Source organism: Hippocampus guttulatus, chromosome 20 (genome assembly GCF_054856545.1).
Source record: "Hippocampus guttulatus isolate MCC_2025c chromosome 20, RoL_Hgut_1.0, whole genome shotgun sequence".
Lineage (NCBI taxonomy): Eukaryota > Metazoa > Chordata > Actinopteri > Syngnathiformes > Syngnathidae > Hippocampus > Hippocampus guttulatus.
The window spans coordinates 8,901,226-8,920,466 of NC_141280.1; the positions used below are offsets into that span (position 1 = coordinate 8,901,226).

A 19,241-nucleotide genomic window follows, 5' to 3' on the forward strand; every position below is an offset into this window, starting at 1 on the left:
GTTCCCACCGAGCGGTACAGTTTGGCAGCTTTTGGTTTTTGAGGCGTTTCCGATGCGTTGGGTACACTTGCGGAGGTGGAGCTACACTACCGGCTTTTTAGGACAGTATTGCAGTCGTCCCCCCGTTTACTGTGTCTGATACGGTCTTGATCGGGGTCGGCAAACCACAATGTTGAAAGAGCCATAATGGACCAAAAAAAAACCCCCCCAAAAAAACAATTATGGCTGGAGCAGCAAAAAATTGAAAGCCTTATATAAGCCTTACAGTGAAGGCAACACATGCTTTATGTATCGATATTTGCCTACTATCAAAATAACTAAGTTGGCTACAAATACACAATGAGCTCATGATTAAAAGTTGCTTTTTTTTTTAAGAGTGGGGTTGCTCAACCTTTTTTGACGGAAGATCTACTTTTCGATCAACCACCCTCCCACGATCGACCCGTAACTGCACACGCGCGCAATTTTTTTACAACAGCCACCTGCCTGGCATCCCGTGCTGCTCATAAAAATGTGCGTCGCAGGCTATGACGCAAATCTTCGTTGACGGAAATGTTGAAATTCCATATTTAATCTACACTTTTTTAACAGCATTGGAAAACGTTAAGAATGCGTCATGTTTGTCCTTCTACAGAAACCATATTTTTAAAAAAATTCCCTCCCCCAGCTTTTTCCTTATTCAAGAATTTTTGAAAAAGCTACAGAGGAGCCAGTAAGGCGGCGCTAAAGAGCCGCACGTGGCTCCAGAGCCGCAGGTTGCCGACCCCCGTCCTACACAAACCAAATAAAAACAAAATTGCTAGGGAAAAATGGATTGAGGACAGGAGGTGGAGTCAAATCCTCAGTGGTGTTAGCACTTGGGAGGACCGAAAGAATCACCTCATGGACAGAACAACATGACGCCACGGGTGTTTATCGAGGTTTTGTCATTCTTCACCGTACCGTTTGGTGGAAAGAACAAGAACGAGATCGCTGATTTGAAATGGCGCGGTCTGCATTCACAGACCGGACTCGTTCATGAAGTAGCTGTCACTTACGGAACCTGTCAATCAGTCGATACTATTAGCTATCAGAAGCGCTGGCTGTCTTTTGCCGTTTTCGGCTTCAAAATGCATGTAGCCCGAATGCAACGTTCAAGGCACTCACGCAAAGTGGGAAGGACAAGGTCTTCCTCCCTGACAATCAGTCAACCTCGCAGACAATCAGAGCTCATGAGAATTGGCGTCAATGAGGATTAAGCGCGGCGGTGCTGCGAGCGAGGAGGCTCCTCCGGAATGCAAGACGGCGTTTGCAAGGGAGGCGAGCTTGGCTGCGATGAGAGCGACAACGTATAATTATGCGTCACAGTACATAAGACTTTATTTGCGTCGGAGGAGTGAGGTTGTTGTGCTTGTCTACCGCCGAGGCCTCCTGCGGAGATTTCCTTCTTATTAATTACCCCCCCCCCCCCACCTCTGCAGACAGACCCCGCAGAGAGACTCTTGGGGGCGCGGGGGATTTGAGGAATTACACGCCGCATATTCCAGTCAAGCCTAGAGATGATAAAAGCGATTCTTTTGCACGCCGCCCATAAAAAAAATCCATTCTGCATGCGCACATGGTGAAAATGTGGTTTTAGGCAGATGGGTTGGAATATATGATGATGTCATCTCGCCCGTCGATTAACAGTGAGCGCCTCTGTTTCGCTTTGATTTGTTGTCATGGTTCGAATCGTGGTGAACGCACATGCAGACTCACTTGGTTATTTCTACACAAGTAACCCAAATTGGGTGAAATAGCAACGTAACGTTTACCCTTATTGCCGCTTGGTAAAAATGTAGCCTGAACAGTGATGGGGGAGCGAGTTGTTGCCACAAACGGACGAAATGAGTAATTGATGCTCTTCCTAAAAAGTTTTAGAATTTGCCAAAAGGTGCCATAAAATGGTGACAAAAGTACTACTTTTGTCCAAATGAAGCCCTTAAGCTCACTACGACATAGCTCAGCAAAGCCAATAGGGCAGTTTAGGGAGCTTTTCAGCAAAGAGAGGAGAGATTCATGATTTAAAAAATAAAAACACAAATACACGGGTGTCAAACTCAAGGCCCGCAGGCCAGATCTGGACCACCACATAATTTTATGAGGCCCCCGAAAAGAAAATCATGTGTGTCAACTTGCATGGTCCTTACTAAAAATAAATTACAGAAAATGTCAAATTATCATGTGTAATAAATTACGTTGAGATTTTTGCAATTATTTTGTTACCCTTACAAGTAATAATGTGATAATGCGATTAAACACTTTTGTGGTTTCACTGTCATAACGGCCCTCCGAGGGAAGACGTAACTCAAAACTGGCCGGCGACAAAAATGAGTTTGACGCCACTGGTCGAACGTCAATTATGCAATCTTATATATTTACAATTCTAAACTAACTAGAAGTCTACCAGCATTCACAAACAGATTGCGATTATTTGACGCACATAACATGAGAGTCGATTTATATTTTGAGTGGGGGCAAAATCCTCAGGGCGATAAAGTGGTCACTGTTGGTCTGTTCCCACACCGCAGTGCGCGCATCCATTGATAAATGTGGACCAGAAGCGGCGCATGTCAAAGAGAAACCAGAGAAAGCTGCAGCGTCCTAATCTCATTAGCTTCTGTTAGCCTCCGTGGATGAGCGTGGAGGATATTTGCCGAGTCATTCAAAGGAACCGCTGGAAATAAGAGTTGTCAAAATGTCCCAATTACGATTGGGATATTGTTACTTGGCCGCCATCATTCCTGCTTTATGTCCAAAAAAGTGTCTTCCTTCTTTCATCTTTGCTTGTCCACTTTTGTCCTCTGTCCTCCCATCCAACGCCGTCTAAATGTGCGCAGCTGGATATGCCTTATCTTGTGTATCCCGAGGGCCTTATAAGCGTCCTCACCGAAACCCCTCCTCCTCCTCCTCTTCCTCCTCCTCCCTTCCTCAACCCCCGCGAGGTAAGCTCTCTGCCCCCGACCGCCCCCCTAACCCCTCTCGTCAGGGCATCTGCTATTCCAAGCGGTGAAGCCTGCAACCCACTAAACTCGCACCCTCACTCCTTTGGGAGCGCCGTCGCCCGTTACTAGCCCTAATTAAACTTTATGTCCGATCGTTACATATGGACAGTATATACACATCATACTGTATGTAGTTGCATGTGTAAATAACTACGAAGTGGACGTGCTCTGTTTTTTTTGGAGGAGCCGTCTTGCTCTTTGGGTGACACTAACATTGTGTTATTGAATACCAGTCTGAATCCGAATAATAACCATTCATTCATTCATTTTCCGATCCGCTTATCCTCACAAGGGTCGCGGGGGGGGGGGGGGCGTAGCCTATCCCAGCCGTCTTCGGGCAGTAGGCGGGGGACACCCTGAACCGGTTGTCAGCCAATCGCAGGGCACACAGAGACCAACAACCATCCGCGCTCACACTCACACCTTGGGACAATTTAGAGTGTTCGATCAGCCTGTCAGGCATGTTTTGGGAATGTGGGAGGAAACCGGAGTACCCGGAGAAAACCCACGCAGGCACGGGGAGAACATGCAAACTCCACACAGGGAGGCCGGAGCTGGAATTGCACTGTGAGGTCAACGCGCTAACCACTCGACCACCCCCATCCTCCACCCCCCCCCCCCCCCTCAATACACGCCTCATACTCTCTGCAGTTGAGTAATTTAAAAAAAAAGCCCTCGGCCACTCTGTGCGCCAAAAGCAAAGCATTAATTTCTGTTAACGTCAACAGTGCGGTGGCCCATGAGCCGTGTGGCGCAGCGGTAGTTATTTAGCCATTAGCTTCGCCACAGTTCTGCTGAGTCGGTCGCACTCAACAGACAAAAACCTACGCACAAAAATACATCTGTACGTCACGTGAATATGAGACGAGATATTAACAAAATGCGTCCATAGTGTAAGCACCAGCCCATTGGCATACAAACACAGTCGTCCGCCCCCCCCAACCCCGCCAATTTATTTCCCCGTTTTTAGTTAGCCTTAGCTTCTCTGCATTAAAAGTGACTCTTAATTGAACAGATGCAAGTTCTACGCCACTGCGCGTTTGACACAGTCCACCAACTGTGTTTCCTGATGATACACAACAGCTGCTGATCATCTGAATGCGCACAGATGATAAAGGGAACTCATTGGCTCTTCGGTAGAACGTAGCTTGAGAGGTTTGCGGCGCACAATTGTACCATTCCAAACCTAATTTATGCCTTATTAAAGTCGATTACAACTACTACATTCGACTACTGTTCACAAATGAGTCTTGACAGTAAAGGTAATGGAAAGCAAATTCACGACATGAAGAAAATACCAGCAGCTTCAACTACAATGCGCTCTTAAAAACACACCAATGTACACAAGTTTGTATCTACGATTAACATGAGAGGCTCTCCACTGTAGTAACCGCTGTCCCTGAAAAGGTTAAATGCCACATATTGGCAAAGTGACGAATCCAATTCAGCCATAGGGTGGCATTTTAGCATAAAATAAATGGAGTATCATAGTATATTGTCTTTTTTCTTTTATCGGCGCATTCCACTGGATCTTGAGCTTGAAGTAAATAAATTGATTGAATAGAAGAGCATCTAACGCTGGGAGTTTCAATCCCACATTGAAGCAGAGCAACTCATGCAAATTAACCCACCGTCACGAGAATAGATTATGCCACAGCCGCGCTTTAGGAAATTTGACTTTTGAAACAAATGAGGAGATTGAATAGCATAGCGGCTAACCCGAATTTGACTGCCGGTTGGTATTTTTCACATTCGGTCAAGTCAACGGGAAGTTTCAATCCAACAGTTTTGCAAAATAACAACCACGAATTAGTCCATTGGCTCCCATTTTGTCCAGCAGTTTCGCACAGATTTCAAAGCAACATTTTCGTGTTGTGGCAATTTTTATATTTTTATTTGGACTCTTCTCTTGATTTTATTTCATGAAATATCACTTTTTCCATCCTCGCCGCACTTTGCATTTGTCTCTTCAGCCGATAGCAGTACAATTCATTCTAGGATGATCTGGTTTTACGTTTTCACCATGGCGAAGCTCTTGCGTGCATGCGTGGGTGTGTGTGTGTGTGTGTGTCCCTCTACTGCGTGTGCATTATTGCGGCCTCCCTCTTGCTGTGAGCGTTTCTGTCTAACAGCACTTTTTCCCTCTTTTGCCTTTTGTGGTCCTGCTCGCCCTCGCAGCCCACACCGTTGTATTCCTCTCGTCGTCGTTGTTGTTGTTGATGAGAAGTGCAGTGTTGTGTTGATTTTTTTTGCTCTGACCTCCCCCATCCCCGATGCTTCTCCTCTTGTGTTTTTTTTTTTTTCTTTGCTTTGTTTCTTATAGTCGCAGGACCCCCGCATGTATGATCAGGTCTATAGGTACTTAGACCTTCCCGGGCAGGTATGTGACATCATCGAAGTGATTATTTGTGTTTTTGCTGTTTGTGTGTTGGTGGTTTTTTGTGCTATTTGTGCTATGATGGCTTGTGTGTGCTTAAATGCGAGGCATGCTGGCATATGGGAGGCCATTCTTCATTTGCGCGGCTTGTGAAAATGGCGTTCATTTACTCAAATTCGGCAAGGGGGAGGCCTTCACCTGCACACATTTTCTAAATCACACAGTGGTGCCTTGAGGTACCAGTGAACCGATTTCAAAGTTTTTCAAAATACGAGCTGTCGTCCAGCTGATTTTTTTTTTCCTTTGACTTGCAAGCATAAACTTGAGATACAACTCACTTCACAACAAGCAGCATTTTGGCAGATGGTGGATGGACCGAACCATTAACCCCCCGTGGATTTGTAATTAAACCGTCTTACTGTTTGGATGCTATAACCAGGAAGTAGATTGCTAACTGCCGATGCTAACAAATAAGCACAATACAAGTATCTTGCAAAACCTAAAGCGCGAAAGAGATGACAAGTGACGGATGTAAAAAGGTCTATTTCATGAGGAACAATCGGTACTGTGAGGATTTTAAAAATATATATATTTCAAGGAAACCAACGTAAATAAAGTGATCATTTTAGGGGAAAAAGTAGCAATTTTTTGAACCTATATACAATTCGCAACGTATGTCTCATGAGGTCACTTTTTCTTCGTGAAACAGCTTATATTTTCTTTTACTTTTACATTTTCAGCTTACCTTTCGTGGATTTACAAAAAGTGGACCACTTGTTAACAGTAAATAGTGTGATCGTTTTTGACGGGAACCTAATTAAAGTTGTGGATACTAGCTAACTTGCGATGCTAACTAACAAACACACAAAAAAAAGCATTTTTCGCAAAGCCGCGTTTACTTCAGTGTGCTTAAAAAGCGTAATCCTCACATGAGCATGCTGCAACAGTCAAGTTGAACTAAAAAGACAACAAACGCTAACCTGCTCATCTCTCTCTCTCCTTGCGCCACTCCATAAACTGAAGCTGAAGGGGATCGATCGCCCAGCGGAGACCGACAAGGTGCCGCGGGCGCCCCATGACCGCAAGAAGGAGTGGCAAAAGCTGGCACTGGGCGCCGAGTTGGCGCAGGACATCGTCGACGACAAGCACGGCGAGGCCAACGGATCCGCCGGTTACCCTGACAACAGGTGTGTGGATATGTCAAGACTTCAACAGTTTTGTGCATCATGAGGAATTCTTTGCTGCTTAGTTTGCGTTTTGGCCACCCGGCAGCAGTATAATACAATTGTGCAGACACAACTACAATGGGTGACTCATTTAAAAAATAATAATAATTTTTGTCTACATGTTTTACTGCACAGTTAGTGTTCAAGTATCCGTTGCTTCAGGCTTTATAACCCCGCCACGAAGATGCTATTCGTTTGCCTGTTTATGTCGATGCCATTTATTCTACTCATAAAACACCATTTGAAAAATACAATCAAAACACATTCAAAAATTTCGCCCTTAGTGAAACCATAACTTGTAAAAACATTTTGTCAACGTCAATTATTTTAATACAGATCTCAGAGTGCGTATGCGTACCTAATGAAGTATCCAGGATCCAGATGCTTCTTCAGTTTTAGATTTCTTAATGGCACATCAAGGCTCCAAATTCTGCCAGGAAAGAGAATTAATGAAGAATATTACATGAAAAATTGGTCATTCGGTGGGTATAGACGATGGCACACATCGTATAAAAAGCCGACAGCGCGAGCGAGCCTGACAACCTGCGTTGGTCTCGCCAGGGCGCAGTTGTACATGGAACACTTGGACGGGCCCTTCTCACTGGCGGCGCTGCCTTACAGCCAGATGAACGAGTTGCTGAGCCGCAGCGGCGACAGAATATACTTGCGGCCCAACGACCCGCCACCGCCTCCACCGACCGCCTTGCACCCGCTAGGGGAGATCAAGCCGCCCTCCGTCATCAGGTGAGCGCAGACATTTCACGTTTTGCAGTATTCTTTTGACAGTTTTAGGGCCACGCTGGGAATGATGTGATTTATGAAGAAAAAAAAGATTTTCCGAGAAAAGAATCTGGATAGAAATCTATTCTCAATGTTGCCCTTCTACTCGGTCGGGATATCATGAGCGATCGGATGGATGCCGGAACGACCCACTGTGCATTTCTAGCTGTTTTTGGTCTAACCTATCTGACAGCAGAATTTTAAGTGTCCATTTGAAGGACTACTTAGTGGGCAATCCTGAGGGGCAGCATTGATTTTGTGTTGGGTGGACAGTTGGTGAAGTTTTGTACATCAAAGATGGAGGGAAACTGATCAATAAAATGTTGTTAGAGGCCTTTTTTTTCTGCTGCAGACCTTTGCAACATATGCCACATGCTTCAAGTAGGGTGACATCAGATTAAATTTGCAGCTGCCGCACCACGGGGGTCCCTTTTTTTGATTTTATTCTCCCCAGCACCCCCCAGCAATATTTTGTCTTTATTTCGGAAATATTGTTTGCACTTCAGTGCTCTTCACATTCTTTTCTTCGATGTCCTGATATGATTCAAAAGTAAAGGAACATCTTTTCAGCAATTTTCTCAAATCCATTGGTATGATTTGCTACGGTATAATGACGATTGTGAGATATGATATCCAGTCATGTTATGGTTTGGCATGCGCAATATGTTGTGTTATCGTACGTTATGGTCTGGTTTGATACACACCTCATGATGGCTATGCTGGTAGTGCTTTCTTCAATGGAACGACGGCCCATCACGATGATCAGATCTGTTGCAAATCCTCTCAGTCCGTTGGTGTGTCACCTGACACAAAAATGACATGCGATGACCGTGTGGTTATGTGACACTGATGAACCTGCTGTTGTCTACCTGCTTCCAGTTCCGGTTCTGGCTTCTCAGACAGCAGACCTCAGTCTCCAGCACGGACAGCGGGCCTAAACTGCAACGCTCATCCACCCCTGCCTCCCCCTCTTCCTCCTCCACCTCCGCCTCTCCCTTTCTCCGGCTTACGTGGCACACCTCCGCCGCCCGTTCCCCCACTACCGATGCATCAGCAACCTCCGGCGATCCCCCCTCCACCGGCCCCTCTCCAGATTGCCCCAGGGGTGCTCCACCCGGCTCCTCCGCCGGTGGCGCCCCCCCTCCATTCGTCCTCCCCGGCCCGCCTCCAGCATGTCATGGACAAGGGCTCGCATGGGAGCTTCTTGGCCCAGCCAGACGGCGCCGCCCTGCCTCCTCCGCCGGTGCCCCCTCCACTGCCCCTGCCCGGGATGCGGAGCTCCTCGCCCTGTCCGTCTGGACCGCCGCCTGTGCCGGCTTTCCCTTCGGCGGGGGCCATGGCCACCCCGCCTCCGCACTCCAACATGCACGATTTGGGAGGCAAGAGGCACCATCCCGCCAATCTGCCGCCCATCAGCGACGCCCGCAGTGTCCTGTTGGAGGCCATTCGAAAGGGTATGTGGAAAATCTGCTACCCAGCAACCATACAGTTCTTATTAAGTATATATATACCGTATTGGCCCAAATATAAGACGGGCCTGATTATAAGACGACCCCCTCTTTTTCAAGACTCGAGTTTGAAAAAAAGACTTTTTCAACACCAACTTAATTTTTATACAGAAAATAATTACAGTACATCTGAAACAAATGATTATAACAATATGTTTGAGAGAAAAAGCATATTATTTTGCCTCATTCAAATCTAAAGTGCAATCACATTCCGTAAATGAATGGCTTCTGGTTTTTGAAATGTAAATTACATCATAACTTCTCCCCAGCTGCCGGTTAACCTGGCCGATCTTCGACCCACTTTTCTCCAGATTGTCGCTACGTTTCTCCATTTTCTGTTATCTCTTCTATTATTTTCTTCTCTTTTCTTTCTTACCGCTATTTTTTATTTTTCTTCTTCGTGCTACTGCTATTTTTATTTGTATTCTTCGTGGCAGGGGTTCAGTTTGGCCTGGGGAGTCAAGTTCAGCATTCGCTTCAATGATATCTGGCACCATCTAGCGTCGTGAATGGGTATAATGTCTAGACCCCGAATATAAGACGACCCCCACTTTTTCAGTCTTATTTCAATGTAGAAAACACAGTCTTATATTCGGCCCAATACGGTATTTCCAAACTTTGTGAATGGAACCAATACAAAATATGAGGCGCAAGTATTAATTTTTGTCCACTTGAGGTCACCATCCTCAGTGTCTACGCCATAGTATCTGTGACTGTAAATGTGCATGGCTTTTAAAAGGCGGTGGCTGGCCGAATCAGAGTTGGCTCGACGACTGTGTATGATAACTTCCCATTTGCAACAATAGAAATAATTTGAAATCCTACCGCTCATCCAAACAGGACCTTACTTGTTACCTTTTTCCCCCAAACCCATTCAGGCATCCAGCTGCGAAAAGTAGAGGAGCAGCGAGAGCAAGAGGCCAAACACGAGCGCGTCGGCAACGACGTGGCCACCATTCTGTCGCGCCGCATCGCTGTCGAGTACTCGGACTCGGAGGACGAGTCCGAGTTTGACGAAGGCGACTGGATGGAGTGATGGACGCAAGAGGAAGCAGCCAGCACACACTTGCTTGTCGTCCCGCTCACTTTTACTTTTGTCTTGTTGTCTCGTCTTGGTTTCAGACGGAAAGCCTCCGACCTTCGTGTCCTTCGTTGTCGTCTTCCTAGTGGTCCAAAATATCTTTGTTCTGTTACTGCACTACCACACACAATTGTGTGTCGTCGTTTGTTTTTGTTTTTGTTTTTTTAAAGAACCATGTGGTTTTTGTCTCCTACCTGCAACGTTTAAAACAGGGGTGGGCAACCTATGGCCGGTGGTCCATTAATGGCCCGTATGAAGCGTTGATATGCAATTCTAAAAACAGGAAAGAAATGGCTGGCTACTTGTGTGTGTCGGAGTCTGTGTCAGTCATGTTTTACACATCTTGTGTGGGTGCTAACATTTTTTTCCACCCATCCATCCATCCATTTTCTGATCCGCTTTATCCTCACAAGGGTCACGGGGCGTGCTGGATCCTATCCCAGCCGTCTTCGGGCTGTAGGCGGGGGACACCCTGAACCGGTTGCCAGCCAATCGCAGGGCACACAGAGACGAAGAACCGTCCGCGCTCACACTCACACCTAGGGACAATTTCATGTGTTCAATGAGCCTGCCATGCATGTTTTGGGAACGTGGGAGGAAACCAGAGTACCCGGAGAAAACCCACACATGCCCGGGGAGAACATGCAAACTCCACACAGGAAGGCCGGATCCTGGATCGAACCCAAGACCTCTGCACTGTGCGGTCGTCGCTCTAACATTTTTTTTTAACTCACTCAAAGAGGTCTACTGAACGGTTTGGGCGCGTTTTGGCAAAGACCGGGAGTATTTGCGAATGTTAAAGCCCCTCCAAGAAGGTGTTCAGTTGCAGGAATAATAACACCACCCCTTACATCCACTTTTTCCCTTTGAATTCTCCAAAGATCATCAAACTTTGACACCATCCTCTGCCTACACTGAAAGACATCGGCGAAAAACTTGCTAGCAAGAGTTTGAACCCTTCAAGATCCCGTCAAATGAATTCAGATATTTGTTTGCAAGTAAATGTTTTAAGATAATTGCTAAAAACCTGCAAAGACTATGCAGTACTCATTAAACCTTTTTTTTTTTTTTTTACAAAATCAATTTTTTCCACAATACTCTTCTCTGTGATGTCAAGTTCAGCATATTCATTTTCACTTTACAGGGACTTTGAATTCGCTGCAAGCCAAAACAGCAAACTTCTTGTTCAATTTTGGGCATGGGACCTTGAGACTTATTTGTGCATTCTATTGTGATAGACCTGTCCACATAATTTCATGTCAATTGGTGAAATTCAGGGGCTGTTTTTTTTTTTTTAAGATTGAAAAGTTCATTCTATTTCCGCTCGATCCAAAGGGTGCAAAAAACTAAATACACCACGACCCCCCCCCCCAACCCCACCCCCCAAACAACTTGGAGGAACGGTTATAAAAACGTCCAAAAACATTTCAAAATGTTCCCCACCCCTGGTTTAATAGACAAACTAGAGAAGGAACCCATGAAGGCATGTTGCAAATCGCACATTTTTTTTTTTTTGCTTGAGAACAATTTGTGTGTTGTTGTCACGTGCAGCCACCCACTGACCTTTAACTCCAGGGAACTCAGAGATGATGCGTTTCTGCCTGCTCGCCTGCCCTGTCTGTCTGTCTGTCCAGGTTCTGTGTAGGTAGACGCCTGTTTCCATATCAGGAAAGAAGAACTCTTGAGCCATTGTTTTTTAATACACCCTCAAGTATGGAGGCTTGTCATGACATGGATGTCCCTGTTCATAAGACGTCTGCAGTTTCCGAGTTGCAGGTGCACCAGGTACAATACCAATGAAGGCAGCTTTTCCACCACATACACAGATCCCCCTTTACTGTGTAACGAGAGGCCTTACCTCGTTTGGTTCTACAACAGCAACCTGCGGAAGACATTTTCTGTCACTCAAAAAGAAAGAAAAAAAAATAACAGCCATCATTGCTGTCTGTCCGTTTATTTCTTTCTACTTGCCTTATTGTCCAAATGTGTCGTTGAGTTGATGAATGTATTGTGCCGTTACTACTTACTTGCCTGCGCTTGTATGGATTTGCTGTTTCTGTTTGGGGGAGAGAGGTGAGAAAGCCTGATTTGGAAGAGAAAGCAAAAAAAAGATCAATATCATGTAACTTATGTAACTGTTACAGTTTGCTTGAATTAATAAAAATCTAATGTTGTTCAAAATGTTCAAACTAGCTTTTTACTTGTATTCACCTGACAGATGTGTTTTAGTACCATGAATGACCTGTGAGAGGCAGTGTGGTGCTAACAAGGATTGCGGACTGCCAAAGAAGAAATAGTAAAAAAAGAAGCTAGGCCCACTGTTAGCTTCTCGGCCAACTGCAGTACTTGGTCTTACTCTGTGTTGACACCGAAGACAGCAATCATGTTATATGTTATAAAGATTGAAATGGTTTCACATTTACAATCATCAGCATGATTGATTTAAGAGCCAATTAAGGAGAAAAAAAATCACAACACATCCCAAGGAAATGGACAGGGAGGACGAGCGAAGGTGAGCTGACAAATTGTCATACAAGTGTGGAAAGGTAGTCAACTACCTAAATCTCAAGACCAAAATGCATACCCACCAATGGCTTGGATGACACGTGACAGAGTACATTTGGAAGCATGTGGCCTATTGAAGACTTACCCACGTCATCCTGAGCAGCCAGAGCGAAGACGAGCGAGGCTCTTTCCTATGTCACACTTCTTCCGATATAACGTGACGTCATGCGTGGCCTGGCTTATTAAAAAAATTGGTTTTGCTTGTTTGTTTGTGAGAGCAGATTAAAAACGATTGAATTACCAAAGGCACCGAGTTCTTCTCCTCATGCTGGGAAGCCGTCCAACTGGGGGAGGAAAGGAAAAAAAATGTCTTCGCTGCCTCCATCGACGAATCACGGCGTGGCGTTTTCACACGCTGATGAGCTTTACAGCATCTTCTGGAATATTCCATTATATTATATATAATATTCCATTTAACTGCTAGTAGATTAATTCAAAAAGAAGCGACAAGTTAAAAAGAAAGAAAGAACGCTGCTCTGCTGCTGATAGTCCAAGTCTTCTTCTTGGCTATTATCGACACAGCAGCAGACTGTTCACTGGAAAGTTGGAAGACAACCACAAGGCACACAATGCCACAATCCTTGGAACCTTTGATTACAAGTGACCCAATTTGCAACAGTCACATCTTTGCTTTAAAAAAAAAAACAACAAAAAAAACCCGAGACTCAAATAAGATCAGATTATATAACTAATTTAATTATATTATTATAATAAAATTATAATTAAAAGTGTCGGTTGAATGGGCAGAAATGTGCCTAAAGCAATAAATAATAAGGCAGTGCACAAACACTAACAATACAGGCTATTCAGTTTTTTTTAACTTTTTTATTTTGTTTTCATAAAATATTTTGTTAATTTCGCAAACCAGAAGGTACAGTGTAGTGCCTTGAAGTAAACTGAGGAAAAAAAAGAAAGTTCCACATTGGAGCAGTCAACTTTTTTTTGCAGTGAACTTTTTGTTAAACAATTCTTCAAAAAAAGAGACTAAGTTGACTAATGCCACTACCAGTTGGCGTTTATTGTCAAAATAAACATAAAACAAAGAGGATTACAAGTTGTGTATTGAAAACAACCGCCCGACTGCTAATCATAATGCAAAACTCCATACACATACTAACTAACAGCATCATCGTGGTGTTACGACCCTACTTGAACGCAAATGGTGCGAAAATACCTCCTGTGGAGGCAATCATCAAATGTGTGACTACATTTGTTTTGTGTTATTTGTTATTGTAAAGTGTCCTTGGGTGTCTTGAAAGGCGCTTATAAATAAAATCTATTATTATTATTATTATTTTGTTTCACTTATTTAACAATAAACTTGTATCTTCTCATTACCACAAAACAAGTTATTCTACACGAAATACGATTCATTTTCTGACTAATCAATGCGTTTGGCCCTAAGAGCCCAAAATCCCTGCCTCTATGAGATGCACCGGCAGTGGAAATATTTCGTATTCTTCTCCGTCATTGTTCACTTAACTTTGAGTGTGTTGCTCTTCTTCCTCACGGGATCTCGATGCACTTGGCGGGCCCTCGCGCCGAATGAAAGCGTCTGCAGGGACTCGGTGATGAAGCGCTGGGTGGGGGACACGCACAACATCACCAGCAGCTTGGCGTCGCCCCCTGGTGGACAAACGTCACATTTCATAAGTCTATTGTATGTCAGATAGATGGTTTCTATAACCGTGACGTACGTGCGCACACACACACGCAGAAAAGTCAACGTTGTACTCGCGATTAAGCTTCTCACCTATGGCATCCTGGAGCAGGTGAGTGAGCTTGCTGTTCCTGTACGGGACGTGCGGCCTCTGCTCGGCCAGCGCGCCCAGGACATCCGACAGAGCCGAGAGACTCCGGTTGATGCACGACACCTCCCACAGTGCTCCACCGGACACTCCAGTCATATCTTAAGACACACATAACTTCAGTATTCTATTTACTGTAACATCAGGGTTTGGGGGGACAAAATGTGTACAGTATCCTGTAGATTGCATTTTTTTTGATAAAAATAGAATGATTTCTGGACTTCTATTAGGTGACCACATCAAGCATTTGTGACTGGATGATCGAAGGATGTGGAGGCGGAACGTCTGCCTACATATAGATACAACTGGTTTTCGGTTTACAGCAATGCATTTTTACACGTTGCCCAAGATGATTAATGCAGCCAGAGAAAAAGTACAACAAAGACTCCACTGTTTCCACTGTGTTATGAAAAGCAATTTTAAAGTTTTATGGCAGATGTAACTGTAACTTTTCGATGCTCTGCTCACCCACACACTCGCTCCCTGCCAGGTCCACCAGTTGCAACTTGGTCTGAAACGGCATCTGCGAGGTGCCCAATCTCGGGGAGGCGCATGGAGACAGCGAGGGAGAGGAAGCGGGACTTTGGAAGCCATCTTCCGGCGAGTTCCGCACGGTGGGGTTGGCTCGGCGAGACTTTGGACTCCATGACTCCTTTTGGGCGCTGTGTTGCATGCTCCTCTTGGCACTCTGCAGCCGGCGGGCTTAAGGGAAGAGGAATGGTTCAGCGTGTCTCGATGGCTAGCGAGGCAGCGAGCGACTCTCACCCAGGGCCTGCGCGTTGGGGTTCTTGGAGGAGATAGTGAGTGTGACGATCAGGTGGGAGCGCGACGAGTCGGTGTGCACAAGAGTGGGGCAGTGAGCTCGGAGCCGCAGCACTCGACTCATGATCTGCATCACCTCGCGGGCGTCACACACAGGCCTAATAGGAACATTGCGGTTAGGAAGGGAGATGGGAAATAAAAGGTAAGTTGTAGAGTCTGTTGGTCGGTATCTTGTTGCTGGATAAATAGATTTAAAGACCCTGTAACGTGAACTCTTAGATTTGTTTCTAAATACATTATACATGTTTGAAGATCATTGCTGAAAAGATGCAACGACTGAGAACCGAGTAGTACTCACTTGCGGAGATATGGCATTAAACCGGTTTTCACCACTTCAGTTAGCCTTGTTTTACCGCGCGTGGCTAAACGGGGCCGAGTAATCCCTGGAACGGCCGCTTTAGAGAGCCACGTTGTCAGCTGTGAGTGTGCGCACGTCACACAAAGAAAGACATGAGTGAAAAGGGGGGGAAATGCTAACTTAAACAGGCAGCCTGTGGACCATGGCTTTGGGCTGGCGTGGCCCCTTTAGAGCGCCTTGTTGTCAGCTGCGAGTGTGCGCACATCACATAAAGAAAGGCAAAAGAGTGAGGAAGTCGAAACAGAAGTTTTAAAAAGTCAGATGTGACTGCACATGTGTGGACAGGGGCCCTGTGCTGGTGTGGCCGCTTTAGAGCGCCTCATTGTTGCAGCGTAGAAAAGTTGGTTTCATTGCATTCAGCAGACATGTTCGATAGCAGATAGAATAGCTTTATTATAGGATACAGAAGCATTAATTTCTAAACTTTGAGCTTTTTTTGAATAATTCAATTTTCACATTTTTTGTCTTTTCTGTGATGTGAAAGATTTAGTGTCATCTTCACTTTGCAGGGACTTCACGGTCGCCTGTAAATAAGACGTGTTGACGTTTGCTCTTACTCTTGCGTCAAGGAGGCGACCTGACAGGAACCGGCGGGCATTGTCACTTTTTCCCGGCGCTGCCCCGCGTCTTTGGCCAGCAGGTCCAACACGTCGTTGTTGTACACTTCCATCACCGACATCTCCAGCGCGTGGCTTGCTGAGGGCTTCTCGGAGATCAGCCTGCCTCACAAGGTTATTGCTCAATTTCAGATCACAAGGGCCTTAGTTGCGCTGGATTTATACATTTGTTTTACCGAAAGATCTCCTCGGAGGCCTTTACGATGATCCCCTGCTGCAGCCCTGAGGGTTCATCTAACTCGGGGGATCCCGTCATGGTGTAAGTCTTCCCGCTTCCTGTCTGCCCGTACGCCATTATGCACACATTGTAGCTGAAGACGAAGGAGGTTTGTGTTTATCTCAGCGTAATCGATGTCGTCACTTTTGCCTGATCCTTACCCATCCAGCAAAGAGGTAAGGAGGGGCTTGACTTCCTCAAACACAGCTTCCTGGGAGTCCTCTGGCCCATGAACCCTTGAGGAAATTATTTCTTGTAGTGACAGAAAAATATGTAGCTATATCATGAAAAAAATTTGTTGGTGTACCTCTCAAATTCAAACATCTTGTTGAGTGCTGGCACTCCTGGCTTCATGCAGTTCACAACCACAGTGTCCTTCAACAAATTAAATATATAGAAGTAGACAGCAAATCACACATGGCGCAGTATTTATAAAGCTTACATCACTGATGGCATGGATCACTTGCTCCGATGATGCAGGCCTGAAATGGACATGACCGTGTTTAATGCATACATCTAATGTGATATTTTGGACTGTTTCTTTTAGTGCAAGACGCACCCCCATCCAGAGGGGGACGACTGGACGTGGTCGAAAGGTAAAAGAGGACGCACCCTGCAATGAACCCGGATGTTCCCCCTTAACTCCTGCAGAGAATGAAACAAAATACAATTGACTTACGCGGGGTACAATTTACACTTTTTTTTTTTTAGATACAAGTCATCACACTATTTTATTTATTTATTTATTTGCTTTGACTTTCAATCAGAAATTGAAGACAAGAGGACTGTTGGGTATCAGCAAACTTCACAACAAGCAGTAGTTTGGCAGATAGTAAACAATTCTTCAATTCAACCAAGTGTGTTTATGTAGGAGGGGTAAAATGATAACATACACACACAAAAAATGTCACCTAACACAGGCGTGTCATGGACGAAACAGAAACGATGAATAGCAGTTAGCTGTTGTTGCTTATATTGTCATTCCACAGCTAACGAATGGAATGAACTCACCACTAATGTGTTGTGAAGTTCTTTCCTCCTCTGCCTCTCTGCTCCGCACCTATCTCGCTCCTCCGCCAGAGAGTGCTCCAGAGCGGTCAAACGGGCTTGTAAATCTGAGTGCAGGAACTAACTTGGTGAAACAGGAACTGAAGTTTGGATATGTCCACTAACCACGATTTGAGGATGTAAACAATGCAACATTTTGAGAAATAAGCTAAAACAAATTTTGAAGTCGTAAACCCAATTTGGATGCACAAACCAACTTAAATTTGAAGATGAAAAACAGCCAAACTTTGAATATTTACAATAAATAAATCCGCATTTGGAGAATGAAACCAACCCAAACTGAAAATGCAATTGTTGGGTCTTCATGTATTCCTAGACTTACTTTCAACAGTGTCTTGGCCACATTCCTTCAGAGAATAGCATCTTTGTCTTTCTACGTTCTCCTGTAGCTGCTTGCTCTTTTCCTCCAGTTCAGTGGCAAAACTCACATAGACGGCAAAAAGTTCACTTAGACACTGTTTCAGGGTCTGAAAACAAACATAACGAATCAAACAGGAAGGAAATCTAGTCTGAAATCAGGTCTGTATTCTTTACCTGGACCTCAGAAATTAGCTTCGCGATGGATGAGCGGGTGATCTTATTTTCAACCTGTGGAGGGTTGGAGGCCTTAATGTCCTTCTCTTCTTGCAACTTTGCCAAGGACTAAAACAAAGAAAAAGACACTCGCTCAACATATGGTTTTAATTCCAAGTTTGACATCGCACCCACCCTCAATTCAGATAAATAATATTTTTAAATGAATACATTCAACTAAATAAAAATAATAAAAACATTCTTATTGTTTGACAAATTAATGGTGCTTCCATGAAAGTGGATTGTATAATAAATTAAATCAAATGATTCCATAATCCACTGTCTTCAATAAAATACATTTTGGGGTCAAGTCTATAGATGCAGAGAAATTAGCATAAATAAATAAGTTAAGTGTGTAATTTCCAATGTGAAATAAACGAGTCATGATGATTGTAATTTTTAAAATAAAAAGTATTTTAAAGTTCCCTGAATCTCCCAAAGAAATTCACTGAAGAAATAAACCTCTTACCTCAGCGAGCCTGACATTAAGAATAGCATTCTCTGTCTCCAATTCCAGTATTCGCTCCTCTTTACCCTAAAAACACAATGATAGGAATTATTTTATTAAAATTATAATAAAATGGAAACCCACGAGCCTCTAAACAACATTTCTCCACCATTACGAGTACTTACTCTTAATTTGTGTTCCAGCAGGTGCACCTGGTGCGCAAATACTTGGTCACGGTTCACAAAAAGAGGCATTCTTTTCTTTTTTTTGTGGTTTATGAAAGGGAAAAGAAGTTTTTAAAGAGAGGAGAGCTATTTACGCTCTCTCTGTTGATCGCAGACGCTTAATGTTTTTTAATCCGATTAGAAACTGCCCAGAAGAATTTGTAAATGCTCACCTGTCTCAAAAGCTCTGCTATTAATAGTATCGTTTGTTTTTGTTGTTGTTGTTTTTAAACAAAACTCTGTTTTATCCAGGCGATGAATGACATTCAAACGCGGAAATATGAAAATAGACCACATTTTGGCTTTGTCGGCAAAAGAGATTGGAGGCAAGTCATAATCCAGTTTCAGTAGGTGTCGCTAGTGCGTGTAATTGGTGGTTTGTCAACCGTCAACATACAACCAAAGAAGGAGGTCGACGTAGAAGAAGAAGTTTGACACAAGGTGGCAGCAGAGTGCAAAGAATGATTAGTGACTAATCCAACAGCCAAATGCAAGGAAATACATTACGAAAACAAATTACAAAGAGCACATACATCTAGTTTTGTG

At 44.3% G+C, this 19,241-nt stretch overlaps 2 protein-coding genes and 1 long non-coding RNA gene across 5 annotated transcripts in view; 1 reads left to right on the forward strand and 2 right to left on the reverse strand.

Moving 5' to 3' along the window:
* LOC147187915 (uncharacterized) overlaps nucleotides 1–8,350 on the reverse strand; it is a 29,610-nt gene extending 21,260 nt beyond the window's left edge. Inside the window, exons 1-4 of the long non-coding RNA XR_015097690.1 lie at nucleotides 8,276–8,350; nucleotides 8,111–8,209; nucleotides 6,985–7,056; nucleotides 6,381–6,577 (exon numbers count right to left, since the gene is read on the reverse strand). This is a non-coding gene — a long non-coding RNA (uncharacterized LOC147187915). The remainder of the gene's footprint in view (nucleotides 1–6,380; nucleotides 6,578–6,984; nucleotides 7,057–8,110; nucleotides 8,210–8,275) is intronic.
* The window catches only part of LOC147187914 (actin-binding protein WASF1-like), a 33,559-nt gene extending 21,375 nt beyond the window's left edge, over nucleotides 1–12,184 (forward strand). The window contains exons 6-11 of one of the 3 annotated variants that reach the window (XM_086100670.1): nucleotides 2,859–2,963; nucleotides 5,347–5,403; nucleotides 6,424–6,587; nucleotides 7,188–7,370; nucleotides 8,286–8,860; nucleotides 9,793–12,184. In XM_086100670.1, the coding sequence (XP_085956796.1) occupies nucleotides 2,859–2,963; nucleotides 5,347–5,403; nucleotides 6,424–6,587; nucleotides 7,188–7,370; nucleotides 8,286–8,860; nucleotides 9,793–9,950 (1,242 nt within the window). In that variant the 3' untranslated portion in view covers nucleotides 9,951–12,184. The remainder of the gene's footprint in view (nucleotides 1–2,858; nucleotides 2,964–5,346; nucleotides 5,404–6,423; nucleotides 6,588–7,187; nucleotides 7,371–8,285; nucleotides 8,861–9,792) is intronic. The other 2 variants (XM_086100667.1, XM_086100668.1) reach the window with 2 other exon arrangements.
* Nucleotides 12,185–13,410: 1,226 nt separating this feature from the next.
* LOC147187916 (kinesin-like protein KIF25) lies at nucleotides 13,411–19,047 on the reverse strand. The gene is made up of 16 exons (XM_086099578.1): nucleotides 18,869–19,047; nucleotides 18,657–18,731; nucleotides 18,493–18,558; nucleotides 17,985–18,092; nucleotides 17,773–17,917; nucleotides 17,394–17,497; nucleotides 16,942–17,027; nucleotides 16,825–16,864; nucleotides 16,690–16,757; nucleotides 16,544–16,618; nucleotides 16,342–16,476; nucleotides 16,106–16,267; nucleotides 15,134–15,288; nucleotides 14,837–15,070; nucleotides 14,314–14,469; nucleotides 13,411–14,186 (listed from the first exon to the last, which is right to left on the reverse strand). Exons 2-16 carry the CDS (start codon nucleotides 18,723–18,725, stop codon nucleotides 14,035–14,037), a joined length of 1,755 nt encoding a protein of 584 aa, XP_085955704.1. The 5' UTR covers nucleotides 18,726–18,731; nucleotides 18,869–19,047; the 3' UTR covers nucleotides 13,411–14,034.
* Nucleotides 19,048–19,241: the final 194 nt, after the last annotated feature.